Source organism: Glossina fuscipes, unplaced genomic scaffold (assembly GCF_014805625.2).
Source record: "Glossina fuscipes isolate IAEA_lab_2018 unplaced genomic scaffold, Yale_Gfus_2 26, whole genome shotgun sequence".
NCBI classification, from domain to species: Eukaryota; Metazoa; Arthropoda; class Insecta; order Diptera; family Glossinidae; genus Glossina; species Glossina fuscipes.
Window position 1 is genome coordinate 5,248,290 of NW_023998421.1, and position 25,038 is coordinate 5,273,327.

At 32.2% G+C, this 25,038-nt stretch overlaps 1 protein-coding gene across 1 annotated transcript; it reads right to left on the reverse strand.

Annotated features, from left to right (window-relative positions):
• LOC119635502 (protein atonal homolog 8) lies at positions 1-24,617 on the reverse strand. The gene is made up of 2 exons (XM_038030327.1): positions 24,294-24,617; positions 1-1,438 (listed from the first exon to the last, which is right to left on the reverse strand). Exons 1-2 carry the CDS (start codon positions 24,379-24,381, stop codon positions 384-386), a joined length of 1,143 nt encoding a protein of 380 aa, XP_037886255.1. The 5' UTR covers positions 24,382-24,617; the 3' UTR covers positions 1-383.
• Positions 24,618-25,038: the final 421 nt, after the last annotated feature.

The following is a 25,038-nucleotide window of genomic DNA, read 5'->3' on the forward strand; positions in this document are numbered from 1 at the left end:
TATTTTTCTTTTTTTATTTTTTATTTTATTAAAGATAGTGGGTTTTCTTTCTTTTTCCTTGTGTTTAAGTAAAGCAACATCACAATTTTGTTTGTATTTGTTATTAGTTATTAAGAAACTTTTAACACTATGAGCTTATCAATAACGAACCGCATCTAGCTTGACGATAAAGCTTTGAGCGCTTTAAAGCCATGAAAAAGTTTTAAAAGAAAATAGCCTTGTGAATAGGAAAAAAGCTTAAAGCTTAAATTTTTTTATTATTATTATTATATTTATTTTTTTATTTATTTATTTTTGTTTTTGTTTATAAAAAATAGCAGTTCAGTCGTCTGGAACAGCGTCAAACAAAGCCATATTTATGAACTTTGAGGCGAAGATTGGATTTATTCATCTTTCTTTTTGCGAATTTTACCTTCGGTCTGTATGGTTGCGGTAACCGCATCGAAACAGGAAGCTATTGAGGGTTCGCATTGATCCTTACTGTAATCATAACCGGCCATGCGCGACAAGGTCAAAATGTATGAGCAGGCCACTCTCAGTACAGAGAGTTTGGATAATTTTTGATTGCTGGAATAAGACGGTACTGATCGCCTTAAAGTTTCATAGGCTGCTGAGATTGTATGCACACGTGAACGTTCTCGGGCATTGGCTTCAATACGTCGCTCGCGGGTCATATTCTTATAATTACGTTGCTGAGGTTTTGTTGTGGATGCAGAGGAATTTTTGCCAACAGACGGATCCAGAGCACTTTCATTGTAAACCGAATTTGAAGTCGAAGCAGTGCTCGAGCTTAAAGCCGCTAAATCGGTGAACGTTTCCGGTGTTTGCAAGATTTCGTCTTCTCTGGTTGCTGCAGCCGACAAACGTTTCTTAGGTGATAGAGATTTAGGAGATTTTAATGTTTTTGTACATTCTTCTTCTGCAGTAATTACGGTATGTGAGTTGACTGTAGGTTTCCTTAAGACCAAGGCTAAAGGTTCCTCTTGTTCTTGCGATTCAGCAAAATCTACAGGCGCTCTATGTAGCGTAGTAACACCGGGATGACGCACAAATACCTGAGCCGGATTTGGCATAAACTCATGAGGTAGCACTTGACTAGGATCCCATAAGTGGGGTGATGGTGAGGTTACAGTCATTGTAGGCGGAGTTAATACCACAGCTGAATCTGTATTCGAGGTATACCGAATGCGTTTCTTTAAAGGACCATGTGACTGAGCTGTAGACAATTGTTTACGCTCACACACTACTTTAGATGGTTCGGAACTTTTACGTTTATTTCGAACTAAAGAAATTGGCATCACTTTAACTTCGACCGAATCCTCGGAAGCATCAGTTGGACTACTAGGATCCATTCGTAAATGATCAATGGAGCAATCATCCCCACCTTCTGAACTACCCGAACAAAAACCAGCATCCCGATCATTGGAGTGCGGAGAACCTGCACAATTGCAAAAAGAGGAGAAGAGAAGAAACATGTTAACAAAATAAATAAAATTTAAATTTTTTAATAAGATTTAAATCTTCAAAAAAAAGCAGAACGACAGCTTTTCAGACATTTAAGGCTTCAGCTCTTTAAAGAAAAAAAAAAAAAAAATGATGTTTTGCAAAAATAACTGAGATTATAATAATCCCGGTTTCAACTATTCTAGCATTAATCTTAATTTAATGTAAACGAACTTTGCATTTAATTTAATACAATAAAATAATTAGATAGAATTTATTTTTTCTTCGCATATCATTAATTCACTTATAATGTGTGCAATAAATTTAAAAATGTAAGGGTAAACAAAGTGTTAAAATCAAGGTAATTCACGAGAGGAAGTCTAGAAAATATTTTGATGTCAATTAACATTTATAGTCTAGTGTAGAGCATTATGAATTGATTTGCGTATGCGTATACATGGACTTTTATGTATATGTAAGTCATAATATATATAACTTATCTCGACATGATATTGAGATAAACACTTTACTAGTCTATAACGCGATAATTATAAAATCAATTAAAGATTTTATGATCGTTTTTATGACATTCATGATATTTTAATTACTAGTTATTAGAATTTTATAGCAAAGATTATATTCGTTTTTGAACAGGTGACCAATAAATGATCAAAAATGAAGTTATAAACGAAAGCTATTTGTAATGCAAAACATTTTAAATAATTGTTTGATTAGTTCTCTTGATTGCTACCTTGACCAAAGAATAAGGTGAATTTATAATCATAAAATGAAAAGTCATTATTTATCCTTCGTCTTATTTTGCTCTATTCAATTTTTCGAATCTTTATTTATTCCTCTTTTTATTATTCTTTATTTATTCGTCCAATCTCGTCATCGCTTTTACGATCTTCGAAACAGTCAGGCGAGTCGTTTTCAGGAAAGGCCTTAAACATTTGCTTCACACAATCGAGACGAAACAGTATCACCAGAGCGATCACTCACACAATGTGTGAGTTGTGTGTATTGCGAATACACACAGTTGAGGTACAATATGCTTTGAATTTTAGGCGAAATATTCTCGATGTAATAATCACTTGTGGAAGTGTGCATTGAGGTGATGCAAACACCAAGAATTGTCTGCTGAGTAACATAGATCGCTTCTGGCGAACAGATTTACACTAAATAATATTCCTTGTTAACAGCTTGTGACTTGGCGGATAAAAATCATCGTGCACAATCTACAATTCTACAGTCAACTTGGTCCAAGCAAACTGTATTAAAGGTAATTCAAAAAAATTTGGAATCAGTTTTCCAAAAAGCACTTTTGATATGTCAGATAGAGAAACCTTTTCAACGTGAAATCACTTTAGCTACAATAATCTAAGTCTGTAAGCGTAGCATATATTTGGGCGAAAAGAAAAATCACATTTTAGTCTAAGATGAAAATAAACTCGCAAGGATTCATACGATATCGCTGGAAACGCGTTTAACAATTGGCAACGATTTGCGACGATCAGTGCTGTGTTATTAGTCTTATAAAAACTTCGATCAATAAGTTTGTAGTATGATGTATGGATGTAAGATGGCTATTGACCAACCCACTTTAAATCCATTTGGACAGTACAAGCTTTCAAACGAAATACATGCAAGTGTCATAACATTCCGACCATTGCTTTACCATTGCAATTACAGTCGTCGTATTACGAACTTATTGAGTGATGTGTTATATATTAAATTGTGCCATTTTTTGTAACACATAAATGGCCCGTAGAATAGATGCATGGATGATAGACCTGATGTATGAAACAGGTTCACGAGGTGAAAGATGCTTCAAGGAAATTTAGGCCGATTGTTGCCTCACCTTATTCTATTTCTAATAGATAATTTAAATTTTCAGAGAGACTTAGCCCCTAAATGCACAGCGAACATGTGTTTAAAACCTCATATTTCTTTTCGTAGCAATCTTTGCATAATGTTTTTTTAATCATCAAATGCATTATGTCTGTTTCATTTATTTTTTTTAATTTTTTTAAAAACTTATTGAAGCAATAAGCATACAAAAGCAACTGGCAACAATATGCATTTAAGCGTTATATATAAAAAAAATGAGGCGTTTTATGGGAAGGGACGAAAAAAGCGGCCGAGCTGAACCGTTTTCAATAGTCCTCGTCCTGCCCGCAAAGCCCTCCTGTCTTATCAAATTTCCTTTAAATGTCTGTAGGTTGATCGCAAAGAAAACAAGACCGAAGACAAACTTAAGTATGTTCAGAAACCGATTCTGAATCGATCGGTACAATAAAAGTTAGACGCCTCTCAAAGCCTCCTCCATGTTTCATATATCCGCATAAGCTTAGTATACCCTTGTAGCGAAAATGGTGTAGGATATAAATCCTTAACTTGTCAATAAATTCAGGCATAAACACTATTAATTAACTAAAGGTGGTAAGTTAAGTGCAGCTTATGCTTTCAGTGCGTAATTGTCAGTTTGACATATCTCTTTTGTGCTTACGACTTCTAGGTGAGGACATTTCGTTGCTGCGCACGTTCCATTCGTGCATATAAAGCGTGCGCATAAAAGAGCTATTAAAAATTAGTGGGTGAAATAAATCCGCGTAAAATTGTTTAATTTATTGGTTAAAAAAAGAAAAATTCCTTGCAGCATAAGTGAGTTTTCGAGCAAAACTTTTATAATAAACTCATAAAAGTTGTACTCAACAAATGTTGCTGTTGCTGTCGTTACGAAGATATGAGAAGGAAGTAGATACACTATCGCCGTTACAAAACAACAACAGCAATAGCGTATATACATACAACGATCTCGTTCCGACTCACGGCAAACAAATCGGATTCGTATTTCGATGTATATCGATGTATATGTGTGCATAGGCAAACAGCAAAGAGGGACTCGTAACACTTGTTCAACTTTAAGTAAATTAAGCAATAAAATATTATTATATCTTTTTTGTTTTTTTGTTTTTATTGTGTTGATGTTGTTTTTGCATATTTGGCATTTGTTACAAGTTTCACACACGTTTGTACCTAAAGTGGTTTGTTATTGTTTAAACATTTTTGTCATTTTTTTTTTTTTATTTTTTTTTATTGTTGCTATTTATTATTTTTTCTGTTACTGAGTCTGTGAGTATGTCTTGTCAACAACTGCTGCTAACTTGTTTTGTTTTTTGCCTTTTATGTAGTATATGTTTTTTTTTGCTTTTTTTTGTCATAAAAAAAAAAGAAGAAAAATAGCATTAATGGCTATTGTCGTTTGCAGCTGGTTGCAGTTGTTGTTTATTGTACTCCTTCTGTTTTACAGTAAATTGTTATCGTTGGCAAATTGCTGTTAAAATGTATAAATTTCGTTTTATTTGTTTCCCTTCTTTTGTTTCTTTTTTTTTGTTGATAGTATTGATTTCATGAAAGAGAAAAATTAGCAATAATAAATATATCAATAGCGATTAATTAAGACGAATATGAAACAAAAATGCGAAAATTGCGGGAAAATATTAGAAAAAGAGGTGAACTCGATTTCAGGCAGATTTAAAAATACAAGCAAATAAAATCACTAGCGTGGGCCACCATTAAATGCCTACACCACCCTACAATTCTTAATATAAGGCTTTATGTCGAAAAAGTGACACAATCCAAAGTATTTTCAGTAGCGTTCGTATTTGAGCCGGAGTATAAAATTTCATCAAAATACGTCAAAAACTGCTGCCTGTAGATTCAATAAACGAAAACAAGACCGACAGACAGATAGACAAAGAGAAAAGCAAGACAACGGTCTATCTCATTTTGCATACATCCACACAAACTTTATATACCGCTGTATCGCAAGTGGTGTGGGATATAAAAAAAGGCGAAGGAAATGAATAAAACAATTTTTTAATCTTCTGATCTTAATATTATTTATTGAAAACCCATTAGCCAAAGTATTCTAGCGAACAATATTTTTTGTTTTTCTTCAAAACCCATAGGCTTTGTTCTGTTTTCAACATGTGAAGAGGGGCTGATTTATAGGTGTCAATATCGAGTAAGCTCGACTGAGTAAGTTCGATTGTTAACGTCTATTATCGACTAGCTGTAACGATTAGTGAGTCTACAGCCATGTAGCCAGACCTTGGTTTTTTCTTTCAATAAAATAACTTTTTCAGGATGAAACTGCTGTCGAGTAACACGTCTAAATTACTATGAGACTTACTCGATACAGTTATTGTCATGGAAATGCTAAAATAAATATTGTAAGTTTGATTACAGTATCGGTCCAATTAGCCTACAGCGTCACCTATCGAAACCCAATAACATTACGTAGCTTCTATGAAGTTCGCTTAAAATTAATTGGAACGCTGCGTCCTATTAAGTACTATCTGGTAGAGAGCGCAGAAGGAAAAGAAGTGTGCGCCAATTTCATGGCATTCGGATCGCTAACTTGCAAGTTGCAGTTGTTTAAGTAGCGCTATACTCAAAATTCAGTTTTTTCCCATTGTTTTACAAAAACAAATATATAGCGCTATTAAAACAACTTATCAGTAATCATCCTACGAATTTACCCAGCGTATGCAAGTTGTTCTATCATTTCACTTATGAAAACTCCTGCAACAGATGAACTGAACCACACTTTTGTCACATCTCAGCATGGCACACTGACGATAATAATCCAAGATATTCCAGGCGTGGTAATCTCAAATGTTCTCAAAAATTAATGACTTTCATGTACGTGTAAACTGACTGAATATAATAGACGCCTTAGCTTCTATAATATAGCGAATACACAAATCTAGACTTTTTTTCTAACATGACCTATTGCCCAAGGATGTCTCCTATCTGTGAAAAGGTAAAGAAAAGGAAAAGACGACATAAGGAGTTGGGTGCAATCTAGTAGATGTTTGCCCAATCGGTAAGTGTTACACGTTTACCGACCCGACATTACTACTACTAGAGCTTACTACTTTTTGCACTTATCACCTTCTTATTGTGTCTAATGCACCACATTGGCGTGTTGGAATATGAAAGATACCACTGTTGTGCTTGCGGCGGGTAGACTTTGTAATAACTTTGTTGATAACTTAATGTAATGGACATTTACGTTTAATGAACAAGCGTCAAATGCATTCGAGAATGTCAAGCAGCGGCTATTAAATAACATTTGAATATACTTTTTTTTGCAAGTTTTGCAACCTCGTCAGTATTAGTGGGAAAGACATTAAGTGCATTTTAATTATGTGTGGCGCTTAATTAATTAACTCATATTGATATCTTTGGCCTATGCAAACTTTTTTTTTTTTTTATTATCTCTGTCTTGTCCATAAGCCAATAAACCACTCGCACGTAGTACATTAACTTGTTGATTGTCTGTCTTAACAAGTATGTCAAACAAACCGCCGATATATATTTGGCTTTTAAGTATATCTGTATTATATAATTTTCTTTCATTTAATTGTTCATGTTGGCGTAGTTGATTATCGCTAAAAGTGAACAAAAAAAAAAAAACAACAACAACAACAACAACAACAACAAATTATGGTATTTTCATCAATTTTTTCCATTCAATATATTTCAGTCAGTTTGCCCATCACTGTCAATTTATGCTGACTTTTTATGGTTAAGCATTCTTTGTAACTAAGAGAGATTTGCTATCGCAACCTTTCATGGTAATATTTTGTTAGAAATTTTCCAGATGTCATCTAAGTGAACGTTACCTTTTAAAGAATGCTATTACTGCCGTACACAAGAATTTATTTGGAGAACAGTAGATTGAATACCGATTCGAAGAGATTGTCGGTTTAGTTCATGTGGATGTACGTTATAATGTCAATTAGCTTTAAATCGAAATGTATTGAATTGTAGATAATTGCTTGATATGCTAAAAAAAGAAAAAAAAAAAAAAAAATCGAAAAAGAAAACAAAAAAAAGTTATCCCTACAGATTTGGAGTAGAAGCAACGACTTTAACATACAAATAAGTTAATAAAATGAACAATTTTTCTATATTATTATGCAATTATTCGAATAATATGGAATGGAAGGTATTTCATAAAAATATCTAAAATATTTTATACTTGCTTTACGATTTTAGTCTTAGAATTTATACCTCTGCCTAATTAATAATAATAATAAAGTGTTTTAAAATTTGAATTTGTTGCCTACACATCCACCTTCAGTTGGCATCACTATGGCAGATAAATTAAAAGAAAAGGTAGGTAATCAAGAAGCCCGACAGGTATTCATATGCTTCAGCATTTCTTACATATTACTCAAATTTTTAAGAAGCATCGTATAAACTAAACAAAATAGTAATATATGAGTAAACATAAAGGAGTACATATAAACAATATAAATAGAGTACCATTAGATGCACTACGACAACCTAAAGTTGTTCATATTCGTACCATATAAGGTCTTCTATAAGACTTGATGTGGAAAAGTGGTGAAAAAAGTGGTGCGATTTGAACCATTTCGCGAATGGCGTTCGTCCTTGAGCCGATACATGGCAGTGTACAAAATTTCATCAAAATATCATAAAAGTAAGGTATATTGAATACAAAAAAACAAGACGGACGTACGGACGGACAAGCCTATATTCAGAAATTGATTCTGAATCGGTATAATAAGTAAGCCCTTTTGGGTGTTGCATATGTCCGCACAAACTTAACATGCCATTGTACAACAAGTGGCGTAGTATGTAAAAATGTCATTCCTAATCATAACTTGGCGAATACAGACTCCTGCCCACAAGTATCCGAATTATTGTGCATTTCATTAAACGATTCATGAAAGCGATTTTTTTCTTTCAGCCAAGTTAAGCGGAACTTTTAAGGTTAAAAAGCTGAAACTATCACATTACCAACAAAGTTAAAAGTACAAGGTTTACAATGTTTTTAAGCTTAAAATACTAATAAGCGAATATGAATGTAACTAACTATATATGCGTAGCTATCGCATTGAGACATGAACCCGCGAACCACTGCAATTCTTATCTGCTCGGCTATGCGGTTGGTCTTATAGCCAATATTGAAAGCAATGTTAGGGATGTGCATGAGAGTATCAATGATGATACGATTTTGTTAATTTTGCGCGCTTTATAGAAATTGATCTTGTGTTGGGTTCTTCAGCAGATATGGAATTCTTTGGCTTACTTGTAGCAAATATATTTCCGATAGATAATTTTAACAAAGGAAAGTAACTGACTGTAAATCCCTTTATTGAATTTCCGCGCAGATGTAAAATGATTCAGTTTTTCATCTCTCTCGCTCTTCGGTCATAAAAATGTTACAAGATTCAGTGTTAACGATAATATGAATTTATTATCTGTTTCGAATGTTTATATCAAAGATTCATCTCGGTGCGTTCTTCATTCGGAACAGGTAGACTTCTTTATCGATTTGGTGACAAATTTAAAAAATTATATACAACAACATGCCATGAACTGATTGATTAGAAATATCGTTGAATGAGAAGATATATCTGCTTTTATTACTATATATTTAGAATTATTTTCGATTTCCAGGCATCTATGAAACGATCAACTTGGCTTATTTTTAATCATTCGGTCACACGCAGTTCCGAACACAACTTTACAAGTTCTGTTCTTTACTATTAAATACATGGTCGACCTTGCTTGACTATAGTGTTCCCATGTAGCTATTATCTTATGCTTGTTATGTTTTAAGAAAAATCCATATAGAAAAAGCAACGACAAGACCAACATTTCATATTAATAAATCTTCTGTTTGATAACATAATTACGAATAAAATTTTTATGGAGAAGCAGAACGAATCTTGCATATACATTACTTCAAGCAGTTGTAGAAATATCGAAAATTTTCTTAGTTGCGTGTTGTCTTTCAGAAAGTTGCAGATATGCGCATATTTTTTAGGATCCTCTAGTAAATCGTTGAGCCAAGTATCAAATGGGTAAGTAATTGAACGTACAGGTGAAGAACTCTTTAACATTGATGCTGGGTCCATTTGCCGTTTTCTGGACTTTTTCCTTTATTGATCTAAAGTATATTGAAATTTATGGAATATTGGCAGAGTTATCAACTTTCGCTTTTTTTTTTAACTACTTTTCCCAAATTTTGTTCAAAATTATTTACGATCAAGTGTATTTTCTCGATATCTAGTAAATCTGATCGTAATTTCAATATCTTAGTCGACAGAAACTTTCCGATCGAAAATTGTTTTGCCCAATGCTAAGAAAAAATGCATTACAAGAAATACAAGGAAACACAAATCGGCCTCAGGCGCGACCAGTATCAGATTTCGATTAAATTTGGTAGTCCTTATATAGGTTAAAATTGAACCTTAGTTATACAATGCGTTATGTGTTAATTTATTGAAGTTTATCCATAGCTATCGCGTTCACTCGATATCGAGAATAAGAAACGCTGCTCTGTAAAATTTACAAAAAAGTATGTGTGCTATGCTTCACCTGTTGACGTGACAAGCTTACATTAGTCCACCGAAACTCAGATGTAGCAAGAATTGTCATACTTTATAAGGTTCCTGCATCGTTGTTCCTTCTTGTCACAAATCGATTCACGAAATTGGTTTGCTCTGTCGTCTTCGCCATGAAGGCATAAACGGAGCCAAATGATTTTGTGTATGAATCTTAAAGCGTTCACATATAAGTACAATTATAATGACGCACATTAAGTTTTGATTTTTTCTCTTTCAGTTTTTTCTTTAAGGCATAATATTAAATAAAAATGAAAAGACAAACGACAAACCAAACAAAAAGAAGGAGAATATGATCATGTTGTTGCCAATCACAGCGATTATTAATAATTTTTTGTTTTTTTTTTTTTTTTGAGATCGCTTGTTATGGTTGTGTGTCAATTTTTTGATTATGATGTCAATGGTAAAAATGTTGTTCATTTTTGTTGTTGCTTACTTATAATATGTCTGAACTTTTTCCAACAGATGTTTTTAAAATTCAAGAATTTTTTACTGTCTCTTCTTTCCGGTTCGTTTTTTGTTTGGTTTTTTTAATTTTTTTTTTATATATTTTTTTCTTTATTAATTTGTCGTCTGTTGCTTTTTTTTTGTTTGACTCTGAATAAATTACTTAAACTCTTTTATAGTTTTGTGTTTAAACAATTGTTCAATTACCTTTTTCGTATTTTGCGGCATTGTCATCTACATGTTAACACATGTTTATACGTAGGGCATGCATTCAAGCATTTTATTGGCGTTCTTTACTGATTTGCTTCAAATCAATTAAAGTCTGTCAATAGAGTACGGCGCCAAGTGCAATTTATTTCAAAATGCATATCAAGAAAATTACGATAACACATACAAATCGTAATGATGCGTTTTATAACAAACCGATGCTAAGCATCATGTAAATGATGCTCTATTATAAAGACATTTTTTTAATAATGTTTTACTTTGATTATGCATGACTGATGGTTTTATTAACTTAAGATAGAGAGAGAGAGTATCAAATAGAATGAGAAAATCTCTTCGTTTTTTTCTTCTTTTTTTTTGCCGATATTGTACCAATTATGTTCAGTAGTGTTGGAACTTCTAAGGCGGTCATATCAAACGTAAAGTATTTAGTAAGCTTCCTCGAAAGTTTTGAAATACTTGACTAATCAATGTTGAGGTTATGGCTGACATTTGCATTCAGGAGAAATCAACTAATTGAGTAAAAGAGATGAGCTTTTATAGTGAGCATAAATTAGACATAAAATTGAAAAATGATTACAGTGAGCATAAAAGCACGTACTATTCCATTCACTTCAATAAATTATTGTAATTTTCGCTTTGCTTAGCAAAAACCTATCTATTTACTTTATTTATTTATTTATTTACGCATGATATTCAGCCAAAATAAATTAGCAGTCGAAATCGTTGGACCCTTAGAAACAAATCTTTCGCTAAGTATTACGAGTACGAAATATATGAAGAAAAATAACGAACGAAATCATATATTGGTCTTTAAATAAATAAGAGAAGAAAAGAAAGGGGAAAAGAAGCATATGCACATCCAGCACTATAGAGGCACACCCACAACCGGCATAGATCGTAGATGGGAGCGAACACCTAAGCCATTGCAAAAATACGAAATGCGAAATGCGAAAAATGCGATGGTTGTGAATACATGCAGTTCGATCCACCAATCGACCGAATATTTTAAGATTAAAAATTTTGATGCGACTTAAGCTTGGCACGCCTACTAAACAGAGTTCATTTGATAGGATTGAAAAAAGCCGATATTGAGATGATTTACATTTTTGCAAAGGATCCTAAACGGCTTAAAAAGGTCGTAGCTATATTTACATTGGCTGAGTTTTTCAAGAAAATAAAGGCCCTAGAAGAATAGTTTAGAACATCAAACCTTATTCCATCTAGTAATGCCGGCGAGCCAATCGTAACATTTAGTTACTTAAATAGGCATGAAATACCAAGGTTAAATCTTTAAGTATCTTTCTCTAATGAAGTTGACTCTAACAAGCACAATCGATGTTCATTAAGGAGGCAAAGACTTTAATCCTTAGCTAATTCAAAAGATAATAATCGTTACTATTATTGCTATTCATCATACACTGTTAACTTACCGTTCGTATATAGCGTCACATGCTGTGGGCTCTTGAAGTTAATTAATTGCACGAAATAATAGCACTGAGGAGGTTTCACAGTTTAACGAAAAAGTCAAAGCCAAGAGCTACACACACGCATTCTTCTTTTAATAGCAGTCAGACGATTTGGAAGTTTCAGTTAATTGACATAAGGAGGAAAGAAAGAACGAGAATTTCATTCTAGCCTTTACTTCCTGAACTCGCTCAATATCACATTTACAACTTGCCGACTAAGCTATTAACGCCTACAAAGGTCATCAAATGCGAAATTCAGCGGCACTGAGCATATATTTATTCACTACATGTGCGGTCTCTAAAGCGTATTTCGAGAAGAAAGGCGGAAACTGCAATGTGTTAGTGAAATCATAGAATGCGTTAACTTAGGTTTTTCTAACCTTAAGCTGAGTCCAATAATCTCACTCTTAAGTAAGGATTCACCCTAATTCCCTTTCACCCCTTTTTCGTGCCCGAAGTCCATTTTCTTTACTCTATCACAGTGCTTACGAAATAGATCACCAATTTGAAAACTGCTGTTGTAGTCGCTTACTGTATTTGAAAGATCGCTGAGGATGGCATTAATAAATTCACGTAATAAGGATGGTTTTAAGATAAGATTTTAAAAGCCTTGACAGAATGCAATTATCAAAAAAAGAACAAAAAATTATTTCTTATGATAATATTATATTAAATAAAGAGGATGTTTTTTATTTTTTTTATAAATTTTTTTTTTTTTGCCTTTGGTGCGAAGAAGATTAATTTTATATTTTCATCATATATTTTTTCCCATAGCAAACACTTGTTCAATTGATGCTATTGTTGCGCTTGTGTGATGTAAAAGAAAACAAAACATTTATAATATTTAATCATAATTTGGTACCTAACACCTGTAAGGGATCAAGTCACGTCTTAAGGAATCAAATTTTTTCTCCCTTCCCTTTTATCTCAATAAAATTTTTATGTGAAAATCTAAACGTTACTTGCGATGGTTGATAACAATCTTGGACCATTGCTTAGGCACGCAGGATTATGTAAACACAATAGAACAGCAATCCTCTGATTAGGGGAAAGAAAAAATCTTTAAAAAAAAAAGCCTTTTTAGTTTTTTTTCTTCTTTTTTTCGTCTTCTCTTTAATAACAAAAATTGATGTTTTTGGGGGAAAATTTAGAGAAAGAGTGTGAACAACAGATGGTTTTCTTTTCTTTTTTTTTTTTTTTTGATTACTTTTGGGTGAAAAGATTTCTTCACATATACATATATGTATTTTCACTAACCAAACGATGGCAAACGATGAACATTCTGTAACATTTTACAAAACACAACTTTTCTAATAACTACCTGAATACAATGTGAGAAAGAAAATAAAGCAATTAAATATTTGTCTTTCCTTCTTCGTCTTCGTCTTCGTCTTCTCTTTTTTTTTTTTTTTTTTTTGTTCTTATCATTTTATTTCTTCGTTTTTTACATCAAGTTTTTATGTTTTCACTACGCCTTTGCTTGCAGGGTTAAAGGGTATCAGTCGATGCGTGTTGTATTATGTTTAATACGCGTTGATATATGTAAAGCAATTACTTGAATACATTATATTGTGAAATATTTGTAAAAGACATTACTTTTAAAAATAGAAAACCACATAACTCGTTGATTATAAGAAACTAAACACAAAAATTTTGTTTATTACGAAAGACAGCTGCCGCATTATCAACTGAGAATTTGTGAATGAAATTTTGAAATCACAGAAAATATTGTATTACGCATTGATTATTATTTTTAATAAGAACGATTTCAGTTGAAAATTTACGAAACAAATTTCGATGTCGACTTAAAACATTCAATTCTGTTACTAATAATGCCATGAATATTAACGTATTATATTCCCACATTCATTATTCACGGGTTACATATTCATATAAGTTTTTATTAGTAATTAATATAAACCTTTCGAACCATAAAGCAATAATCTTTGCTAGTTATAACACAACATTTTCATTCATTTTAATTCGATTGTTCTCATTTATTAAGAGCTTTAATAGAATAAATTCTATTACGCAGGGTTAATGTAACTTAAACTGACCGGGTTCCCTTACGAAGAACTTTCGTATGCATTAGTGGCGCAAAGAATGTTATTTAAAAACAAGTAACAAACACTATATGTAGTAAGTAAGGGCGCAACAGTAAATGCCCAACATCACCCTAGTTATTTATATAACGACTTTTCGAAATGAACTGTTATATGGAAAGTCGTCGAAAAAGCGGTCCGATGGGAATCATTTTCAATAATTATAATTTATTTCTGGGCCAACACAAGTATGTGTACCAAACTTGATCAATCTGCAGGTCGATCAAAAGAAGACGGACAGACGGACCTGACTTGACAAGCTTGAATTGATGAGTAAAAGCCATGTCTATCTTAAGTCCTTCGGTGTATTTCATTCATCATCAACAACGTGATCTTTTTCTATGCCGTAATGTAGGCCTGGGACGGTAAATAAGGTACCTATGAAATCTATATAAATGTTAAATGTTATCTTTCCCGTTAGCTTCATTTGTATCCTCGTAATAGAAATCGTAATTAAAGTCCAGACGCCTATAGCATAGATCGGCTGCAAGAATTTTCTCTTAATATTAGAACACAATAAACAGAATACAGCCCAAGATCGGAATACAAGTTCCCTGTTCACATATGCACTGTTATGCTCTATGAAGGAGAATATTTATGAATTTTAAGCTATAAAAAGGAAACTTTCTGATTCTCTAATCCTCCTGATATTCATTCGATTCAATCCAAAGTCCATCGTTTGCTTCTTCCGCCTATCCATTGTGCGAATCTTTCAAATGGCAAAACTGGAAAATGGAAAAATGAAAAATGGTATAAGTTAAAGAGCACAATAATGCCTTATACGATTTCACCAAACTCTAAGGAACAATAATAGATAATCAACCGCATTAAGGGAAAAGTGATTTTAAAAATCCCTCACAAAACCTTTGTTAGCTTATTCAAATCTAACGATATCAACGAAATTCTTTCCTTCTTTGCACCCATCCCAAGTTATGGAAACACAACAATAGTATCAATTTCTCGTATGTTTACTGAACATTTTGCTAGATCGTTGTCGTTTCCTGAAAATGTTTAGTCGATTTTGAAATTGAAAAGAAGAAAATCGAAAAGTTTAACAATAACTTTGCAGTCCTTAGAAGAAGGTGGTCGCCCTTACATTTCAAATATAATATACACAATAACTAAATGCGAAATGAATTAAATCATCGACATCGGTAGGCAATCGTAATTCGTTCTAGAGTTTTTGATTTATTAAAGAGAAATTTGTAGAAAGCAAACAAAGATGCGAAGATTTCTGGTTCATTATCTCGATACAATTTTGCTTGAATAGAAAGCTCAGATGTTTATTAGGTTGTTATATTTAAAGAATTATAATTTTCAATATTAATCATTTGTTATTTATAATGTAATGTTTGTTTGCCTCGTATACGTAGACGTAATGCATGTACGCCACTTAAACTGTATTTCCCTAACGATTTGTATTTTATACCGCAAACAATATATTTTGTTCTGAATGCTGAATAAGAACTTATTTACACAGATGCTGGGCATTACGAAATTCATGCACCCTCTCTGTGCTGTGCGAGCACGGACCCCTTCTTTATTGATATTATTCATGCTTAACATTGAAGTATAAAAACACTTGTCATAAAAATGAAAAAGTAACTCTACATTGTCTTTCCCATCCATACGGACATATAACATACATACATACATACATACATACATACATAAATATTGTACTCTATACAGCCATACAAAAGTTAAATTTATATATGCATATAAGTTTTGGGCGACAAATGCATGAAATATTGTTGTATTAGTGAATGTTTTTACTGCGTTTACACTCTCCTCGAACACACTTAAAATATTCATTTTTGTTTATTCTCTACTCTAAACATGCGTTTACCATTCAAACCATTCAATAGTAACGGTAATCATGATAAACATGAACATGATAACGATCATAAGATTTTTTGAATTTGTGGCCATTGTGTATATATATGTGTTGTCGTTGCTGTTACTAGAGTTACAGTTCCATTACAAATTGTACAAAATGTATCATGATTTCTATTGTTTGTACGGGGATAAGCACGAAACTTGTGTGTAACATTTCCATTTCATTTGTTTAACAACTTGCACAGTTTTCTACATAAGGCAAAAAAAAAACAAAAAAGAAGAAAAATAGAAAAAACAAAAGAAAACACGACACAACATTTAAAATGGGAAAAAAAAAGAAATTTTATATTAACGGCGCCACATGGCCTTTAAGGGTAAAGGATATATTGGGTAGATCTAGCAATAAGTGTGCGTTTACTTATACGACCCAACCACCCATCTTACTCTTCTTATTTGTTGGTTTATTTGTTTGCGCTTGCACTAAAACCCACATTTATGACACACACAGCTGTGTCATCTCGGTTTTTATTTGTATTACGTGTATGCGCTGCAGCCAAGCAGCAAATAAGCAAGCAAGCAAGCAAGCAAGCAAGCAAGCATGAGGCAGGCAGACAGAACGAAAACTGACACAGTTGTTCGCACGCAGAGTAAACTTCCTTTTCTTTTTACTGCCGCTCACACACACACACACACACACATACACACACACACACAGAGAGAGATTGAACAAATTTTACGTTTCCTACTTTGGATTTTTTTTTATTTTTTTTTTATTTCATTTGTATTTATTGTCGCCTTGTAAGCTTTCATCTTTATATGTATTTAAGTACATACAGTATTCCAAACAGAGAATACTTTAGTGTTTCTATTCTATTTTCAACTGTTACGAGTTTTTCAATATTTGCTTTTACTTATATAAGTGCTGTGCGTGTGTGCCTGTGCATAAATATTTTTAGTATTGGTTGGAAGTTTTCTGTGAATTTTTGGGCGCCATATGTTTTGTGTGGGTATCGTGTACGTTTACAAAATTTTTCCAAACAAAAAACACCCACAATATCTAAATCATACCAAATGGTATAAAACATGAATGGTTTTGCTTGCTTGCTTGCTTGCCTGTTTGCTTGCTTTTTACTCGATCTCAATTGTTGGTAAAATTAATTTTTGCGCTCAGTTAAAGACTTGATTTTATAGCATAAAAATTTTGCTGAGATAGGCTTATTTATGCAAGAAATTTTATGGAACCTTTTATGGAACATTTTTTATACCTTATGTTCAGCTATTAATTTTTTTTTTTTTCCAAATTTTCTAAAAATATTTTCAAAACAATTTTGAACTATTTCAAATCGAAAAATTTCCAAACCAATATATTAAGCACACATTAACGGTTGTCGAGAACAGTCGCGACAATAAAGCAAATTATTGTTTGAAGCATTGAACATCCCTTAGATAACGATTCAATGTAAAGTGATAATAGAGATAAATGGCAATCAGGGTATTTAGTAAAAGGTTTAATTGATTTACTTGTTCTACAATAACTCTCACCTATCTACCCCTTACGTGTACTTTAGCCTGTTCAAAATTGATTATGTGAGCTTAAGTGACTTCATTTGCCATTAAAACTGATGTCATGCTCGATTAATGAAGATTTGCTACGTTTTACACAGCGTGTCGTTGTCTAATCGATGATCTAATTAACTCATAATATCTAATAACAGCACAAATATTCACTGCAGATACAATGCGATTTTAAAAACACAGTACTTCAGCATGGAAGAGAGTTTGAAAGACCTCATTATTTATTACTTGTGCAAGAAAAAAAATTATTGAATTGCAGAAGAATGCTATTCCAGCGCCCTAAAACGGATCTGCGAAGTCAGCAAGGCATGTTTTGACTTGACGGGAATGGAGTGCAAGACAGCTAACTTTTGCACTTAAACTATTTCGTAATTCTTTAAATCTTTTCTTCATTCCAACAATTCCTTTATTTAGCATCTCGTAAAAATAAATAGGGAACAATAAAGTTTACTAAATGATCAGCTAATAATACAATATAGTGCAAGTTATATCTTGTCGACAGGTCCTGGTTTTTATGTAATGAAAGAATAAAGAGCTCGAACAGAAATAATATGTTTATTATTAGCAATTAAATCTAAAACCAACAAGGGGCTGTATTTACACATATATATATATATAATTACTTAGACTTACGTTCATTAATACTTTAAACCTAAAAATATTGTACAGTTTTTAATTCACTTTTGCTGCTTGCTTCTGATTGATACTCTATGCGCTGATACCACAATTTAAATGTCAGACTTAAGTTCGCTTGTTAGTGCCTTAAGCCTACATATATTTTAAACTATTAAAAGACCTATAATGCGCCTAGGTCCACTATTATATGCCCTACATCACCCGTCAGTTATTATTGATCAAAAAAGTGCTCTGTTTCGAACCATTTTCAATAGCGTTGTTTCTTGCCCCAAAATACGTCAGTGTAACAAATTTCATTCCGATATTTTCAAAAATTGTGACTTGTAGGCTGAATAGAAGAAAACGAGACAGCCAGACGGACAAACAGGCTTAGATCAATGCCGAAGTGATTCTGAATCGATCGGTGTAATATTAGTTGAGTCCAACTCAAGTTCTCCTAGGTGTTGCATCCATCCCCGCAAGCTTAAAATATATACCCTTGTGCCACAGGTGTTGTCCCATATAAAATCTGTTTACTTTGCATTTTGCTGAGCTTTTCATCGATGATCTTCTCTGTAATTTCGTAATTTAGGCCTTAAATCTTAATAGTTTTGCTTAATTCAACTAAGTGCATATTGGAATGTATAAAAAAATAAAAAATCATGTTTTAATAGTAATTTTGATTATTTTTGAGCTTTTTTATACTTTTTTGAAGGTTTTCCTTAAAGTTCCAAACAATTTAGATAAAAAATCAACGATATAACCGTTTAATTACTCTTTATCATCTATTTATCATATGTATACATCATACGCATATTTTCCATTCAACTATATCTGGCGCATGCAAAACTACTGTCGACTATTGTCGTTCGATGTATATATCAGTTATCTCTATTATTGGAAATGAAAATCCAAAGCCAAGGCAAAATAGCGGCAAAACAGTTTTGCCGCTCAATCATAGTAGATTTTTTTTATAAAAGGTAAACCGTATTTTCGGACAAAGGAAAGATCAAGATTAAGTGCACATTTCTTGAATTAATTTTTTAAACGCACAAAACTTTGTTAACCTGAGAAGTCGAATCCATTTAAGTATATCAACATATAGATAAACCTCTAGATATTAAACGTGGGTTAATGCCGTGATGGATTAATTCCACTTAACTCTACAAAGCGGTGTGCCTAAACCCCTTTCGTAAGCCCGAGAGTATTTAAAGTGACCGACTGCCAAATGCAGCAAAGCGCTTGCTCCATGCCGAGCAAGCGCTTTTTCAGCAAATTGTCATCGCAAAACTCTGGTAAGGGGCGTTTTCGCCGTCAGGTGGACGCAAACGACTGCAACGGTAGCACTCCTAGTACCGAAAAGAAAATTTTTAGACCACGTACGACGTAAAACAAAAGACTGCGATACATAATTTGCACACAGTGCTGAGATAGATGGAGCCAATCTACTTTAAAAGGGTGGACTTAACATTCTTATTGGATCGAGCGAGATTTGTCTCTACATCTTCGGCTTAGAAGTGGGGAAAGGTGTTTATTAGGTTCAGTCTCGATCTCGCTCTCTAAGCATAAGCATAAAGAATATTAAAATCCAAAAATACCGATAGATATATTTCGGATATCTGAAGTATTAAAGAAATTCTCCATATTCAAAACTTTATTCCACTAAATCATAAGAACAATAAAATATTCAGTTCACTTTCCAACCGGACCAGTGCGTAAACACATAAAAGTATTACATTGTAAGCGATTAAATCTTGTGTATATATGGCTGAATATATTTTTGGTGACTAAGTCTTCTTATTTAACAATTAGGAGTACATCGTACACAAGTGGTATGATTATCTTCGACTTGCAAAACTTGCACGAGTCTACTTTATAGAAAGAAAAAAGTCATCCATTACTGTTTTTGTTATTTTATTCTTCGTTCTTCAATTTCTTGATAAGTCATAATAAATATATTATTTTAATAAAATTTGGCATTTTTGTATTTCAGTTTTTGCTTTCATATACAGAACGCTATTAATTCATTTATTATTATTATTATTATTATTTTTTTTTTATATCTTTTTAATCGAAAACTTGTTTTCATTTTTTAATTACTAACCATAAAAAGTATCTATATAACGTATATCTATATACGTATGTACGTTTATGCAGGGGTATTTATGTATGTATGAATATTAAAAATGCATTAAAAAAATCCGCATAAAAAAATATCGAATTTCTTGAAGCTCAAAAACCCCAAATTATGTACGTGTACATATAAATATATATATATATATATATATATATATATATATATATGGAAGTTTGTATGTGTTCATATTAATTATATCAAGAAACCTTTCTTTCTAGTTTTGGTTTTCAATTTCTCTTTATTAGCTGAATGTGTTTTTTTTTTGCCTTCTTCTTTTTTTACTTTTGCACTTTTTGTCTTGCTTTATATTTAATATTGGCACCTGTTGACAGTTTTTCGACACAGCCTGTTTTTTTTATTTTATTTTTTATTTCTTTTTTCGATGGTCAGAGAGACGCTGAATAAGTATTTTAACACTTGACTTTATTTTCGGGATACATAGTGAACGACACACAATATTTCATATAATCACAATATTGATGTGTATTCTGTGCTCGTTCTCCAATTACAAAAGCAATGCAAAATTGTGCAAAATATAAAGGGAAAAAAAAACTCGGTTTGAATAAAGATTTATTTATAATGATTTATACAAATAATGGAATTTTTTGCTTTTTTTTGTTTTTTTTTTAATGCAATTTTTTGCTAAACTAAAGTTGTTGTTTTACAATATTTTAATTTTGGTTTTGAAATTGTGTTAAGGCATTTAAACTTTTAAAGGTCAGGTTTTTTTTCTTTTGACCGATCTGAAAATACCTTAATATTTGTGTCAATTTAAATTTAAGTCAAATTTGTTTAAAAATAAGTTCATTCATTTGATTACAATTTGTTGAAAAATTTCGAAACAAAAAAAAACAAAGAAAACTCGCCTTCACTGTAAATCGAATCTTGGGTACCCTCCGTTTAAGAAAAAGTTTTTTTTGCTTTTTTTTCGTTTAGAGTAAAAGAGTTTGTTGAAGGAGGGTGGGAGTGGAGGGGGAGGGGGGGGGGCGCACTTCATTCCAATGGTGCTAATTCACTATGTCTTTTTTATACTCGTTTAGGCGGCCAGAAAAGATTGTGGGCCGAGAAAGAGATAGGAAGAAGGCGCAACCTTAATGACTTTTGCCTTAACTGGAAAGCCTAGTTGAAATCATTCTTCCGAACAAGAATCAACATTTTAGAGACCTGAACACAGTAAGTTAGCAATAAAAACATATATTAAAATGGTTATTTCTCAGTCAACGGACTTTTATGTGGACAACTTATTCCCCTTTTATGTTTGATACTTTAAGTTAAGCTAAAAGCGCTTGAGTTAAATTTCATTCCTTTATCTCAAGTTGAAAGGGTTTGACGGTATGAAGAATAAACGATTACCGTCATACCTAAGTCGAGCAGAAAACTTTAGCTGTTACATATGTTATATGTGTATATGTGCACATTTGCAAATCACCAACGATTAGATCTAATTTATTGTCAGCGTAATTAGCAAGCAAACTTCATAGTCTCCTCGCGCCTATAAGATGCAAAAGTGAAAGGAATGAAGAAAGCAACACAGAGGCCGTGGGATATGACAGAGCTGTGGCGACACTTTCCAGCGTGTTTCCTGCATTTTATCTCGAATGTGTAGCTATACATTTTTACCCATGCATTTTAACGTACATGTTGGGTTGCAATTTTTCTTATTTTGCCTTTCGAAGGACTTCTACTAACTTGGGCTGGAGTCTCTTTTGCCTCGCAGAAGAAAACTTTGCGCGATTTTTTGCTTTTAAATTGCGAACAATTGCTAACGTAATGACAATATTAATGCACCTCCCGTACAGTGTGTGGTGGGTACAAAACTAACATGTCAAATATTATATTAATAATAGATTTCACTTGAAAATACAGCTGTTTTCTTTTTCAATGTAACATATTGAAATACAAATAAAGTTAAATATATTTTCTCGATTAACAAACAGCAAACAGATGTCCAAGATTTTATTTTTTTTTTTTTTTTTTCACCTAAATTCAAAGTGAAGTAGTCTCTTTCAAATATATTGTTATTATCAAACAAGAAAAAAAAAAACATTTGAATTTCCAAGTCTAGTTGTTTTTCGTTTATATATATATATATATACATATATATATATATATGTATTGCATATTTTTATTATCGATTTTTTTTTTGCTTTTGTTTTTTAAAAAAACAAATAATTTTATTTCCAATTAGTGTTCGGGGTTTTTTTTTCTGTTTTGCTGTTTTAAAAATGCGCGATCACTCGTATGGGCTTTTTTTTTCTGTTTTCTTAGCTAACGACAGATGTTTTAATTCTTCTTAATAGACATAAATGTATGTTTTTTGTATACTTTGTATATATCGCATTCGTAAATATGCGTGCATTTAAATAAATAGACAAATAATTTTTGTACATTTTTTTCCCCTCTAAAGATACGAAAGGAAATATATGCCAATAACATACATATTATAGAGGTTTAAATCACTTGTTGGCTAAGCTAAATTTATTTCATGTTTCTCTTTAAATAACAAGATGCAAGTATGTAGCTAACAAAGTATGTAGCAAGTCGTAACGAAATATGGTAAAATATCTATGAGAAATTTATCAATGAAGGATATCTTAATTTATTTCATATTCTATTTGTTACTAAAGACCTGACTTTCTTGACTGATCGAGAGGTGGGAGAATTCCAGGCGAGGTGTATTCTTCAGCATATAAGTGAACATTTGAATATAGTTCGCAGGCAGTTAGAGTACAGAAATTTCTTTTTTGCTAAATCAATGCGTATCAAATTAGTAATGTGCACGTATATGTCCGAGTGGTTGTTTTGCAGCATGAAATTTCGAATCTCAGTCAAACATTTAGCTATAGTAAGTATACACTACGTTTAAGGTGCATTTTAAAGGCTATATTAAGCTTGTGAGTAACTCTACGACACGCAGACGAACTTGTTCAATTTTATTACGGCCATTGATTCAGCATTAATTTCTGAAAATAATTATATTCGTCAGTTCGTCTGTCCATCTGTCCCCCTGATGTTTCATTCCATTCAACCTAAATTTCGCAATTTTTGAGATCTTTTGATGAAATTGCTTCATCGACCTCTTTTGGCCTAAGGACGAACGCTAGTGACAAACGGTTAAGATCACTTTTATAAAAGCCTTAATTTGAAAAGCCGTTATATAAGTAAAGATGTTAAACGAAGCAACGCAGGGTATTTAATAGTGACCTTTATAATGTCTTCACGTGGATCATGAAAACAATCTCATAAAGCAATCATTACATGCATGCGATACAATTGTCGTAAGCACAGTGTAGTGAATTGCAATGCCTTACACCATGGGTCTCCTTTTTAATGCACCCACGCGGATGTCCATCTGGTGAAGGGTTTCTGGTCACCTAAACTTGGCATTTTTATGCGTACTGGGAGTGCACAGATCAAACTATGAAATGTAAGCAGTCTGATGATTGTGTTAACCCTCATAATAGTTCAAGGACAAGAGTAAAAAACATTTTCCTGGTTTATCATAATATATTTGATATGAAAGTAATTCATTCCATCCAAAAAGTAAGGATAAATTTATGGATCCTTTTCAAAAAGCGCATTGTTCTACTCTTGACGTCATATATAGTACAATTTATATTAACCTAAGGTGAATAGAATGCACTTAAAAATGCTTGACGCTTCTTAACTAAACGAAAGAATAGAAAAAAAGCTTATTGCAAAGTCTAAGTTGTCAATTTACCGACGGTAATTAAACCTTTCCCTCTCTCTCTCTCTCTCTCACTCTCTCTCTCTTTCTCGCTTTAACGGAAATTTGTCTTAATAACCGGAAATATTTATAATCTTATAATAGTGAAGCATTTTAATTCGATTTAATTGAAGTATGACCTTTTCAGCAAAGTATTTAAAATTAATTCGAAATCATTGAAAAATTCTACACAAGTAGTGCGTATATAAAGTAAAAAAAAAAAAAAAAAAAGCGAAGAAGAAAATAATTAAACTTACTCACCTTTCATAATAATTGCTGATAATTCGGAAGCGTTTAATTGCATGTAGAGATTTTCCGTTGAAGCGTTGGTCGCTTTTAAATCTGCCATGATGTGCGAGGTTGATATATTGATAAAAAAAACAAATTCCAATTTTCAAAAGATTGCAAATGATAATAATCCGAAAAGGAAATTGCGATTGATGGCGCACCGTTCGGTCAACAGGTAATCCAAGTGGCGGTAAAATAAGCGAGTAATCCAAGTAATGAATGGGTACACTTTTCACTTTTAAAATAATTTTTGTTTCCCTTTTTTTATTTTATTTAATATAAAATCTTTATTTACTATTTATTTAAAGTAAAAATATTATTATAAATTTTTAATATTCCTTTTCAATGTAATATTTTTAATAATTTGTAATCATACACTTTTGCTTAGTTTATTTTTATTTATTTATTTATTTATTTTTTTTTATTTTTCTTTTCCTTTTCCTTTTTTAATTCTATTTGTATATTGTATTTATATGATATAATTTCTTTTGAATATATATATATATATATATATATTTTTTTTTGCATTAATTTAATTGATTGATCACACCCGTTTTAACATATCCGAAATATTTTCTTATTATTGTTTATTTTTTTATTTAATTGTTTGGTATTCCTCAACAATAATTGGGTGAGAGAAAACATGTGTGCTTTCAGTGAATGGTATTTTTAATAAACATTTATATACGCGCTATACACACCCGTCAGCATGGTAGTC

Bases quoted from the DNA above. Each gene is read 5' to 3' on its own strand.
- LOC119635502 (XM_038030327.1), bottom strand. From the start codon at position 24,381: ATGGCAGATTTAAAAGCGACCAACGCTTCAACGGAAAATCTCTACATG. The intron at 1,439-24,293 runs GTGAGTAAGTTT...GCAATTGTGCAG, and splicing joins ATCAGCAATTATTATGAAAG to GTTCTCCGCACTCCAATGAT.